Genomic DNA, 12,887 nt, shown 5'->3' on the forward strand with positions numbered 1-12,887 from the left:
CCAAGCCGAGAGCCCTCACCACCACCCCCGCAGCCCCTCACCCAGGCCCGGCCCGGCACTCACCAGACGCCGAAACAGCCGCTGCAGCTGCGCCGCGTCCTCGCGCAGCCTGGCCGCCACGCGGCCGCGGGTCCTCGCCGAGCGACAGCGCAGGCGCCCGCGGAGCAGCGGCCGCACGTACTCCACCAGCGCCCTCCGGTGCAGCTCGGCCACCAGCACCTGGGGACAGCGGGGGCCCGTGGTTGCGCGCTGCCCACCGGGCCGGACGCTCCCTCCCTCCCAGAGGACCCAGCTCCCCCAAAGCCAGACCGCCCCCCTCCTCCTACCAGAAGAGGAGCCGCTCTCCCCCAACGTGCCCCACCCCAAGCCTTCCCAAACTTCCCCGCAGGGGTCCCAACCTGGCCCTGAACCCCAGTTTCCAAGGGTCCCAGGCGGAGAGCCGCCCACCTGCTCCCAGACCCCTCCCTTGGTAGGGTCTCCCTTCCCCAAGGGGGGAGCACTGCCCTCCGCGCACCTGGTAAGGCTCATCCTGCATCCTGCGCAGGGCCAGGGCCTGTGCCCCAAGTGTGCCCACGATGCCATCCAGAGCCTCGGAACTGCTCAGCCACCTCCTGCGCATCAGCTTGTTGAAGTGCGGCTGGGGATGATAGTGTGGAGGGGAGGGGTTCAGCCTCCTCTCTCCACCCTCTCTCCCCCTCCTCCACCTTAGGAAACCTTTTCCCCCACTTTTGATTACAGTAGTACAGGCTGGCCTTGAACTCTTGATCTCCCGTCCTCCACCTCCTGAATCCTGGGATTACAGGTGGGTGGTACCATGTCGGGCTGGGAACACCTTATTGAAACTTTTCCCAAGGGAAGAACACAGGCTATGTGGTGGTTGAGGGCATATCAGGGAGCTGCTAGCCCCTGCCTTCCTGGGACTCACAGACTGACAGGGTCAGAACCTGGCTTCCTGAGCTGGGCCTAGTTAAACACGCCTGTAATCACAGCGCTCAGGAGGCAGAGGCAGGGGGATCTCTGTGAGTTCCAGGCTAGCATGGTCTACAAAGCGAGTCCCAGGACAGCCATGGCTACACAGGGAAACCCTGTCTCGTGGGTAAAAACGGAGGATTTCTTCCCTCTGGGGAGGGAAATCCACGGTTCAGAGGACTGGGAGGATGTCAGATGGGTGAACGAAGAGGAGGGCTACATGCCCTCAAAGGTGCAGAGTTCAGACAGCCATGAATCTGTGAGAACTGGCACAGAGATCAACATGGCCAGAGAAAACATTTACATCACGTTCAGGGCTCAGTTCAAAACGAAAACTGGAGACTGGGTGTGGCCTTTAACCCTCGGACTCGCCTTTTAATTCCAGGAGGCAGAGGCAGGCAGATCTGCGTTTAAGCCAGCCTGCTCTACACAGTGAGTTCCAGGCATAGTGGAACCCCATTTAAAAACAACAAAAACTGGGGACCCTCCTTCAAAAACTATTAGGACTTTCAGAACTTTGTTCATCGTCTTTATCATCACCATCATTTTGGTTTTCTCTGTGTAGCCCCGACTGTCCTAGAACTCTCTGTAGATCCCAAACTCAGAGATCTACCTGTCTCTGTCTCCCAAATACTGAGATTAAAGGCCTGAACCACCACTCAGCCTTATCATCATAAAGTCAACTGCTCCATCACTGAGCAACATCCTAATCCTTTTTGCTTTCAGAAAGTCATGTACCTCAGGCTACCCCCCCAACTCTTATGCAGCAGACGATGTTCTCAGGTTTTCAGAACCTCCTGCCTCCACCTCCTGAGGGCTATGACCATGAGCAGATGCCGCCACGGTCAGTTTCACTTTATAGGTTTCATTTTGAGACAGAGTCCTCCTGTGCAGCCCAGGCTATTCTCCATCTTGGGATCCTGCTGCTCCAGCCTCTCAAGTCCTCAAAATGTGGAAAGGAGCTCATTAGGACTTTTAAGGAAGTGACAACAGAGATTTAGGCCAAGCCTGGCCTTCGGTAAGCCTTTAATAAGGCTGCTGCATGATGGAGGTTCAGGGATAAGGGTGGCCCAATCGGCAGGGCTAGAGCAAGTAAGGCCTCCTAGGACGTGAAGACAGTCAGCTTGCCCTCGGCAACACAGACCCATGGTGGGTAACAAGTGGGAGAGGAAGAGGGTCAGGCTCCTACACCGCCTGACACATGCCAAAATGCACACACACACACACACACACACACACACACACACGTACACAAATACACACACATGCATACACTCACCAGTGTGTTTGAGCACAGCTCTGCAACTGTACAGGCTAAACACTCATGTCGGCTCTGCGCATGCCCTTTCTGCGGTTCCTCCTCTGGGACCCCATGCCAGCTTTATCTCCCACGCTCTCCCCTCCCTCTTTCTCAGATCTTCCTAGGCCTCTAATTTGTATCTCAAAACATACAATGTGAGAAAAGATGAAGAACACAGACTGAGCGTGGGGACTCCTGACTGGAAGCCTGGTATTGGGAAGGATGAGGCCAGACTGGGCTACATACTGAGTTCTAGGATAGCCAGGGCTTCATAGAGAGACCCTGTCCCAACCCCCTCACTCCACATCAAAACAGGAGTCAAGCCTTGCATGGTGGTGCACAGCTTTAGTCTCACACCGAAGAAGTAGAGGCAGGTAGAATTTTGTGAGTTCTAAGCCAGCCTGGGCAACATAGTGAGGCAGGGATTCAGTGGGGGAAGACTTGGAGTGTGGCTCAGTGGTAGAGTCCCTGCCTAGAATCCCCCAGGGAGGGGCTGGGGTGTGGCTCAATGGTAGAGCCCCTGCCTAGGATCCCCAGTGGAGGCTGGGGTGTGGCTCACACCTAGTGTGGAAAGCCTGAGCTCAGTCCCCAGCTCCTTAAAGGGGGAAAGCAAAGCTCTGGCATATCCTGCTGCTGTTAAGTGTTTTGGGAGAGAAACCAACAGTACTGGAATTCTCCAGGACTCCTCCTTCTCTTCCTGCCCATCCTGCAACAAATGGGGCTACAGCCATACTGGACACGTTGACTCTGAGCTCCTAGGCTCAGGCAATCCTCCTGCCTCAGCCTTCCTCATAGCTGGACAAGTCACTATCCTGCTGTATTCTATCTATCAGTCTGTCTGTCTAGCCATCCATCCATGTATCTACCTATCTTTGAGACAGGGCAGCTGTCTGTGTACCTCTGGCTGGCCTGGAACTCTATCTGTAGACTACCCTGGCCTCAAACTGCCTCCTGAATTAGAAGGATGAAAAGGGTGCCCCACCATGAGGGGGTGGCGAAGGGCCGTATTTTAACTTGGAATAATCTGGGGACTTCTTCCTAAGAATGAGATAGTTGAGTTAAGATTTGGAAGAATCAAGGAGAGTGTGCCACTGGGCTGTGAGAGCACCCAAGAAGAGGGAGGCGCAAAGCCTGGGACCCAGAGGCAGGGATGAGTTAAGGGGTAGGTGCTATGGTGCTGGAGAGTGGAGGCTCAGAGGGGGCCATGCAAGGCTTCTGGCTCTTTCTGTCACAGAGCTGGGAGTCTAGGATGAGTTCGGGGGCACAGGGTCTATTAGACCATCTACTGAGTGGCCATCTTATCACCTCACCCCTTCACAGCATCTCAAGAGGCTCTGGGCATAAGGAGCCATGAACTTGGGGGACATCAGTAGGGAACAGGCTGCATATGCCAGTTAACGCTGGCAGCTGTCCGTCCACCCCCCTCAGCCACATCCTCCCACCTCTTCCTTCCTATGCCCCCTTCCCCTCCCTCAGACACCTCACCCCCAGCCCTCCCTACTTCCCTGAATGCTGAGTCATGGGCTACAAGGAACTGTGGGGGGTGATGCCAACCCATTCTGGCACAGTCCCACCCCAGTCCCCTGCCTCACTCACCTGTAGTTCCTGGAACAACAATTCTGAAAGGACACGATGGCAGAGTCTGGTCACGCGGTCCAGAGCCATGGCTGACGCTTCCCGGGCGGGCTCACTCTCAGGGGGGCCCACCCTGGCCAGCCGCTCAGCCAGAGACCTGCAAGGACCCACAGGGCTCAGAGTCAAGGCTGCCCAGCCCCCAGCGTCCCTGCTGTGACCCCAGTTACTGAAGCTGAGGCAGGAGGATCTAAAGTTCAAGGCCAGCCTGAGTCTGGAGAGATGGCTCAGTGGTTCAGAGCGCCTGAGTTCAGTTCCCAGTACCCACAGAGCAGCTCATAACAGTTCCATGGGATCCCACACCTTCTGGCCTCTGAGAGGACTGTGCTCACACACACACACACACACACACACACACACACACACACAGAGAGAGAGAGAGAGAGAGAGAGAGAGAGAGAGAGAACAAAATAAATCTTTTTTAAAAAAGACAGACAGAAGCCAGGTGTGGTGGCACACACTGGGAGGCAGAGTCAGGCAGATCTCTGTGAGTTTGAGGCCAGCCTGGTCTACAAAGGATCGACAAAGCTACACAGAGAAACCCTGTCTTGAAAAACCAAACCAAAACAAATCAAAATATAAACAAAACCCAACAATGACCCCCCCAAAAAAAGAATGGAGCCATGAGAGAACTCTGAGTACTTGTAAAGAAACTCTAAGAAACCAAGACAAGAGTCCTGTGACCTCAGTTTCTTAAAAACCGCAGACTTGCTCCTGGGTTATGCTTTTGCCGCCATCCCAGGTGAAGTGGGTAGGAGTAAGGTCATGTCAGATTGTCACAACTGGATGTTGCTGTTTATACGCCTCTATGAGGAGACGTTTCTGCCATGTGCGGCTCGTCTGCCACGGGGGGCTTGTTGCAAGCTTAACTCACGTGACTCCTCTTAACCCTCAGAAACTGTCTGAAGCTCTGAACAAAGCTGGCTGCTGCCTGAGGCTTTATTCTGCCTCATTTACCCCTCATGACCCCTCTCCCAGGTCCTACTGTCTCCAGATTTTTTTTCCCCACGGAGACAGGGTTTCTCTATGTAGCTGTCCTGGAACTCACTCTATACACCAGGCTGGCCCTGAACTCACAGAGATCCACCTGCCTCTGTTTCCTGAGCTCTGGGATTAAAGGTGTGCGCTGCCACCACCTGGCTATACTTAACGTGTTTGAGTGCATTGGGAAGTGTAGAAAATACCTGTCAGGATATATGCACATAATGTTAACAGTACTGATTTCTCCAATCAGGCCAGAAGGTGGTAAAGATGCGTTTCCCTGCCTGACCATTTATCATCATCGTCAGCAGCAGCAGCATCGCTGTCATCATCATTTATTATTATATTTTGGGGGTGTGCCTGCCATGGCATATGTGTGAAGGTCGGAGCACATCCTAAGAGAGTCAGTTCTTGCCTTCCCCCATGTGGGTCCCAGGAATGGAACTCAGGTTTTCAGATTTGTCTACAAGGGATTTCTCCGCTGAGCCATGAATCCCCAATTTTATAAAAGCCATTCAAGGGGTGCAGCTTGGTGGTAGCGTGTACTAAGGAGGCTTGAGGTGCTGGGTTTAAGCCCAGCCACGGGAATAAATCAACAATGCCCAATACAGTGGCACTCGCTTCTACTCCTGGCACTGGGGAGGCAGAGGCAGGCAGAGCAGAAATTTAAGGTTGTTTTCAGGGACACATGAGACCAGTCCCAGAATTTGGGAAATGGAGAAAGTCAGAACTCTGTGAGTTCAAGACCAGCTTGATCTACCTAGTAAGTTCCAGGACAGTCAGGACACACACACATGCACGCACACATGCACGCACGCATGTACACACACACACACACATGTTTATTGCATGCACATGTCGGGGCCAGACGTGAAATAACAGGTGTCTTTTTCAATTGCTCATGGATACAGTGGCACAGGCCCTTAATCCCAGCACTCAGAAAGCAGAGTCAGGTGGATCTCTGTGAGGCTAACCTGATCTACAAAGGAAGTCCAGACAACCAGGGCAACACAAACAAACCTTGTCTCAAAAAAACCAAAAGAAAAAAAACCCTCTCTCAAAAACAATACACAAAAATCTTTGTGTTTGGGTGTTTTGCCTGTACGTATATCCATGTCCACCATTGTGTCCGTGCCTTTGGAGGCCAGAAGAGGGCATCAGATCCCTTGGGGCTAGAGTCATAGACTGGGAATGTAGGTTCTGGAAATCGAATCTTGGTGCCTTAAAGAACAGTCAGTGCTATTAACCACTGGGCCATTTCTCCAGTTCCCACCTTATTTTTTGGTATTACTGTGTGTCGCTTTTACAATGGCTTCTGGGAATCCTCACCCAGCCCTTCAGAAGTGATTTCTTCCATCATTCATTGGGTATAGCCTCTATATGTATCCAATTCTAACCCATCAATATTCTTCATCAATGGATGAGTCCCACACTCTGGACAGGCATAGGTCACCACCCCCACCATCTCCAAGAGCCAATGCCTCTGAAGTTCCACGTATGCTCCCCCCAGGACTCAGTGACACCCACCCAGAAACCTATGTCCTCAGTTCAGCTTATCCAAGACTCCCACACACTGTCTCCACAGGTGTTCTCACCTCAGGGGCGGGCCACAGTTGACCAGTGAGATAGTCCTGCTGATGTAGTTGTCAGAGGGCAGCTCACGGATCCCTGGGTTCTCGTGGAACCGCTCCACTCTCTGCTGGAAGCTGACGGGGGGGGGGGGGCAATGGGCAAAACAGATGACACAGCCTGCTGAGCCAAGGTCCCACGCCTGGCACTCAGCCTGGCATTTAAAGCAGATCCTGCTCCCCGGAATCTCTGACCCTCCTTTTCTTAACTTCCAATCACCCACTCCGAGTGCTGGAGATTGAACTCAAAGACTCTTATGTGTTAGGCAGCGAGCTCCTCTAGGACTGGGCCACACCCCCAGCCCCTCACTGGGGGATTCTAGGCAGGGGCTCTACCACTGAGCCACACCCCCAGCCCCTCACTGGGGGATTCTAGGCAGGGGCTCCACCACTGAGCCACACCCCAGCTCCTCACTGGGGGATTTAAGCAAATGTTCCACTCCTGAGCCATGCCTCCAGGATTATTGTTGCCTTTCTTCTTCTTAAAGATTGATTTTATTTTGAATTATGCATGTGCATGTGTCTCTGTGGATATGGGTGCAGGTGCCTGGGGAGACCATAGATCCCCTTGGAGCTGGAGTTACAGACTACTGTGAGCTCCCTCACATGGATACTAGGATTGAATTCAAGTCCTCTGGTACACACTCTTTCATCCTGACTATTTCAGTGTGAACCAGATCTGGATGGCCAGACCCCTTAGACCTATACTCTTCCCCATTGCCCTTACCTCTGCAGGAACTCTGCCAGCCCTCCCAGGCAGCAGTGCGCCATTCTCTCCCCGAATTCCTGACTGATGTGGGGTGCTCTCTCTGTGTGCTCTTCCAGCAGCTGTGTGGACCAGGAGGAGAGAGACACTTGGCAGGGTTCCGCCCCCCTTCCGCCCTTCTCGTGGCCCAGGCAATCCCCTGCCTCCTCCTACCTCACAAACATCCTGGGCCAGATTACTGGGCCGGTAGTTCATGCTGCCCCACTGTTCCTCATCTTCCTGCAGCACTCGAAGAAGGGCTGCTCGGGTCTGAGCCTGCAATGGGGATAAGCCAGCAGAAGTCAGGTACAGCCTGGGCCCTTGCTCTCTCCCCCCACCCAACCTCCCCTTGATGCTTCACCATGAAGTTCTGGGTTCAAGCCACAAACTCCAAGGTCAAGATGAAGCATGGGCAGAGAAGCTGGCCCCAAACTCCCAGCTTCCTCCTTCCCTCTCTGGGCCCTAGGACTTCATACTAAAACCCTAGGACTTGTTTTTTTGTTTTTGTTTTTGCTCTAGATATATTGACCAGGCAATGGTGGTGTTGCATGCCTTAATCCCAGCACTTGGGAGACAAAGGCAGGCAGATTTCTGAGTTTGAGTCCAGCCTGGTCTACAGATCGAGTTCCAGGACACCCCGGGCTACACATAAAAAGCCTGTACCGCAAACAACAAAAAGCCAAAAGGTAAAGAATAGATATGCGGCTCAGTGGTGAACCAACTGCCTAGAATCCCCCAGTGAGGCGCTGGGGTGTGTCTCAGTGGTAGAACCCCTGCCTAGAATCCCCCAGTGAGGGGCTGGGGTGTGTCTTAGTGGTAGAGCCCCTGCCTAGAATCCCCCAGTGAGGGGCTAGGGTATGGTTCAATGGTAGAGCCCCTGCCTAGAATTTCCCAGTGAGGGGCTGGGGGGGGTCAGTGGTAGAGCCCCTGCCTAGAATCCCCCAGTGAGGGGCTGGGGTGTGGCCAGTGGTAGAGCACTTGCAAAATGCCCCTGTTCCATCTCAGCAATATATGAGGTACACAGAAAGAACTCTAGAGGTGCATATCTGATTCCCTGGTCCAGCGGAGTGTCCATTCAACAAGTGAGAGTATTTTGACATATGTGATTCCAGCGGACCCCTAATTAACTGCTTGTTTTGTTTTGTTTTGTTTTGTTTTGAGATAGACTCCCACTATGTAGCCCTGGCTGTCCTGGGCTCCCTATGTAGACCAGGCTGGCCTGAATGCACAGAGATCTGCCTGCCTCTGCTTTCTGAGGGCTGAGATTAAAGCTGTTCTCGTGCAACCTTGGTCATTCATCGCTTTCTCTGCTCAGATGTGTGAATGTGTTGCACAGATGCTCGTCAGCTGTGAGCATCTGGGCCTTGCACTGAGACTCTGGGAGTGGCCTTCTCTTGCAACACGGGTTGAAAAGTCTGAACCTACCAAATCTTTCTGTGCTTGGGAGGTGACATAAAATGTAGAGAAATGGCCAGGCATGGCGGTGGAGGCAGTGATCTCAACACCAGGGAGGCTGAGACAGGAGTCAAATAGGGAGACCCTGTGTCAGAAGAATAAAGTTAAGAATAAAAAGAGAATGAAAGATATGGGGGAGGAAGGGAAGGAGGGAGAAAAAGAGATAAAGGACGGAAGGAAGGAAGGTCTGCTATGGATTTGTGTGTCAATGGCCTTTAGACAGGACTCCGGTGAGTAGACGGGGTGGGGTGGGGTGGGGTGGGGCAATGGGGTGAGGTGGGGGGACACGGTGGCGGGAAGCTTTCCAAGCCCGATGTGACCTCCCTCTTTCTACAGAATTCCTCCCCATCCCAAGAGGCGGAGTCCTAGGTACCTTCACATCGGTGACACATTCATCTTCCAGACCTCGAAGCGTGCCAGCAGACAGGAGGGGCCCCAGCTCCCCATTCTCCAAGGCAACCAAATCCACCAGGCCCAGAATCTCCCTGCAATGGGGAAACAGGAGACAGAGAGGTCTGTGAGAGGTGGGGCTGGATCTTAGGCTCTTCCACGAGTCCCCACAGCCACAGCGTTGGCCGGCCTGGACCACACCCTTCCTCTCCAGGGGCCAGCCTTTCACATCTCTCACAGGAAGTGTTTAGAATTATGTCTCCCTTGGCTCCAGTACTCGGAGTTAGCTCCGTGATGGATGGTGTCCGGGCAGGACTTAGCTGTCAAGTTCAGGCATGACGAGCTGATGGGGGAAGCCTTGCCCAGGATCAGCTTTGCCAGGTGGAGCCCCCCCTTCCCTCTAAACTTAGGAGCTTAGCCTCACCTGGCCCTGGCAGGGTGAGGATGGGGCTTCCCAGCCCAGCCCAGCTTGGCCCTTTCCATACCTCCCATCACCCACCCTCACGAGAGCTTTCCTTGTGCGGTCTGCTTGCTCAGAAATGCCATTTCCCTCTGACTCCTGGCCCGTGCCTTATTGCTTCCAAGAGCTTTTCAGGCTCACATCCTGCCTCTACCTGTCATGAATAATCTCAGACCTCACTGACATGAATTCTAATGGCAACCAGCTGTTGCCTTCCTAGTCTTTTGATCACAGTGCTCTGACCTTTAAAAAAAAATTTTTTTTTTTTTTTTTTTTTTTTTTTTTTTTTTTTAGAGACTGTGTAGCCCAGGCTTGCCTGCAACTCACTGCATAGCCCAGGCTCACTTTGAACTCTCCATCCTTCTGCCTCCCAGTTGCTTCAGATTACAAATGTGTGTGACTTTGCTGGATGCCTCACTTTGCTATATCCTTTCATTCTCTGACGTGGGACTTGGAAGCAGCTAACTTCTTTCTCCCTAGGGAGGGTGTGAGGCCTAACCCGGGACCCCACACCACACCCTCTGCTCCCCTCTAGAGAATAGGGCACCTGTAGATTCAAAGAGGTAAGGCTCTAGAACTGGGAGCAAGGGTGCTGAGCAGTGACAGAGCCCAGTGACCCAAAGGGCTTGGAACACACAAGCAGTAGCCTTTTAGCACTAACGTTGACAGGCTGAAAGAGCTGTAAACCTGTCACACCTTTAAAAAAAAAAAAATGATTCTGCGCCTGGAGAGATGACTCAGCTGTGAAAGGCACTGGCTGCTCTGGCAGAGGACTTGGGGGTCCCGTTCCCAGCACCCACAAGGCAACTCACAACTGCCTGTCGGTCCAGCTTCACTGGGTCCAATCCCCCACTTCTGGCTGCCACTGGCATACACACGCATGCACACACACAAAGATAAAAAGAAATCTTTAAAAAATATCTGCCTTGCCGGGTGGTGGCTGGCACATGCCTGTAATCCCAGCACTCAGGAGGCAGGGGCAGGTGGAGGCCAGCCTGGTTTACAGAGTTCCAGACAGCCAGGGCTACCCAAAGAAAACCTGGCTCAAAAAACAAACAAAGCAATAATCTGCCTAGCAGGCTTGCCTCTCTAGATACTTGGAGGGCTGAAAGGGGAAAATCGGAAGTTCAAGGCTTGCCTGACATACAGAGAGTTCAGATCCAACCTGGGCTATCTGGGCTAAGATCCTGTCTCACACAGAAAAAAAAAAAAAAAAAAAAAGTGGGGAGGGGGTTGAGGCTGTAGATCAGTGCAGACTGCGTGTTTACTATGTTAGAGCATGCAAAGCCAGGGACTTCATTCCCAGAACACAGAGAGAGAGAGAGAGAGAGAGAGAGAGAGAATTTTGGCTTGTTTGCTTGCTTGCTTGCTTTATTTTGTTTTGTTTTTGAGGCCAGGTTTCCCCATGTAGCCCTGGCTGTCCCGGAACTCACTCTGTAGCCCAGGCTGAACTCAGAGATCTGCCTGCCTCTGCCTCTCAAGCGCCTGGAATGCAGCTGTGGGCTATCGCACACAGCTGCATTCTAGAAACCTTGTATTTTTGGTTGTGAGTCTAGCCATTAACAGTCGAACCATCTCCCCAGCCACATTCTAGAATTCTAAGGCTCAGTAGTATGCAATCTGAGAGGCCGTGGAACAGAGATTTACCACACTAAAATCTTGGCCCTGGAAGGGTGGAGCTAGTCCTGCTCATGTTATCAGTGACCAGAAGGGTCCCCAGCACTGGACAGTGGTGCCGGAAACTCTTAATGAGAACATGCCATGGGGTTCTAGGTTTGGGGTGTGGAAGGACCACTGTGCTAAGATTTGAAGTCCCCAAGAGGCAAAGCACCAAGATGTAGAGGGCTAACGCCTTAGGCCTGGGACAGTGACAGCCTCAGATGCAGTGAATGAGGAAGGGCCATCATGAGGACCCTTCCCCAAGGCCATCAGCTCAGTCCACCAAGGTTCCACTACCAACAAAACTGGTACAAGGTGGATGTTCGTGAGAGAAGGCCAGTAAGGGTCAGTGTCATAGCCGGCTCCACTTTTGCGTTGTTTACGCCTGTAATCCCAGCACTAGGGAAGGCCTAGGTTAACTGCTAACTGCCAATTTAGTAGAGGAGAATCCTGAACTGAGACAGTCCTCAGATCAGTCTTTGGGGGTGTGTCTTGTTACCTGACCCGGAGGGGCCTCGCCCACTGTGGGTGGACCCATTCCCTGGGCAGCTGGTCCTGAGCTATACAATGAGTTAGCTGAGGTAGCTTGTCAGCCAGCAAGCAGCAGCCCTCCATGATTTCTGCTGCATTTCCTTGGCTGTGAGTCCCTTGGTCAGAGGTCATGCTGTGTGTGAGGAACAGCTAGCCAGCATGCCTTCAAATTCCTGCTTGAGTTCCTGCCCTGATTTCCCTCAGTGAGGGGCAGTGAGGATTGTGACCTGTGAGCGGAAATAAACCCCTTCCCTCCCGTAAATTGCTTTTGGTCAGTGTTTTTTTTTTTTTTTTTTAATCATAACAAACAGAATGAAAGAATAAGGGGGTGAAGGAGGATCAGAAGTTCAAAGTGAGCTTTGCAAGGTGTCAGCACTGCAGCCAATGAAATTTATATGAGGTTTGATTATTGTTAATTGAGGGGGCGGAGAAAGAGCGAAGGAGGAGGAGCTGGCGCGGAGGCTCAGTGGTTAGGCGCACTTGCTGTATTTTGCAGAGGTTCCCAGCACCCGGGCTGTAACTCTGCCTCCGCGGGGGGAGGGAGGACAAACGCCTTCCTCTGGTCTCTTCAGGCCCCAGCACGCCTGGGTACATGCATCTGCACAGACGCACATGCATATAAACAAAAACAAAACACACAAGCCCAAAAAGCTGGGTATGGCGGTGTTTGCTTTTACGGCAGCCCTCAAGATGCAGAGGCAGCCGGATCTCTGAGTCCAAGGCCAGACTGAGCTACACAGCGGGACCCTGACTCAAAAAACTCAAGCTAGCCGGGGCTACATCCCTAAATCCTACATCCCTGAGCTATCCCTAAATGCAATACTTGAACAAGGTGTCTGGGGGGTAAGGCGCGCACAGCCCAGGGCGCCCCAGGCTCACCTGGGGTACACCTGGTTGTGCCAGTGCAGCAGCGCGTAGCGATCGGCCAGCGGGAGCCTGCGGCGCGCGGCCGCCCCGAGCCACTCGGCCAGCGCCTCGTGGTAGCCCCGCAGGTAGACGGCTCCGGCGCGCAGCGCCGCGGGGTAGGCGGGCGCCAGACGGCCCCGCACGGCAGCCACGTCCTCCAGCAGCCGCGCACGCAGCGCCTCCAGCTGCCCGGCCAGAGCGCCGCGCGCGCCCGGCGCCGCCGCCTCCTCC

The 12,887-nt window shown here is 53.3% G+C and overlaps 1 protein-coding gene across 1 annotated transcript in view; it reads right to left on the reverse strand.

The window, feature by feature from the left end:
* Exoc3l2 (exocyst complex component 3 like 2) overlaps positions 1–12,887 on the reverse strand; it is a 22,399-nt gene that overhangs the window by 5,976 nt on the left and 3,536 nt on the right. The window contains exons 4-11 of the mRNA XM_055615448.1: positions 12,630–12,883; positions 9,084–9,195; positions 7,430–7,531; positions 7,238–7,338; positions 6,478–6,588; positions 3,866–4,001; positions 515–637; positions 64–219 (exon numbers count right to left, since the gene is read on the reverse strand). Of these exons, the coding sequence (XP_055471423.1) occupies positions 64–219; positions 515–637; positions 3,866–4,001; positions 6,478–6,588; positions 7,238–7,338; positions 7,430–7,531; positions 9,084–9,195; positions 12,630–12,883 (1,095 nt within the window). The remainder of the gene's footprint in view (positions 1–63; positions 220–514; positions 638–3,865; positions 4,002–6,477; positions 6,589–7,237; positions 7,339–7,429; positions 7,532–9,083; positions 9,196–12,629; positions 12,884–12,887) is intronic.

Source organism: Psammomys obesus, unplaced genomic scaffold (assembly GCF_907164565.1).
Source record: "Psammomys obesus unplaced genomic scaffold, mPsaObe1.curated_primary_1811, whole genome shotgun sequence".
Classification (NCBI taxonomy): domain Eukaryota; kingdom Metazoa; phylum Chordata; class Mammalia; order Rodentia; family Muridae; genus Psammomys; species Psammomys obesus.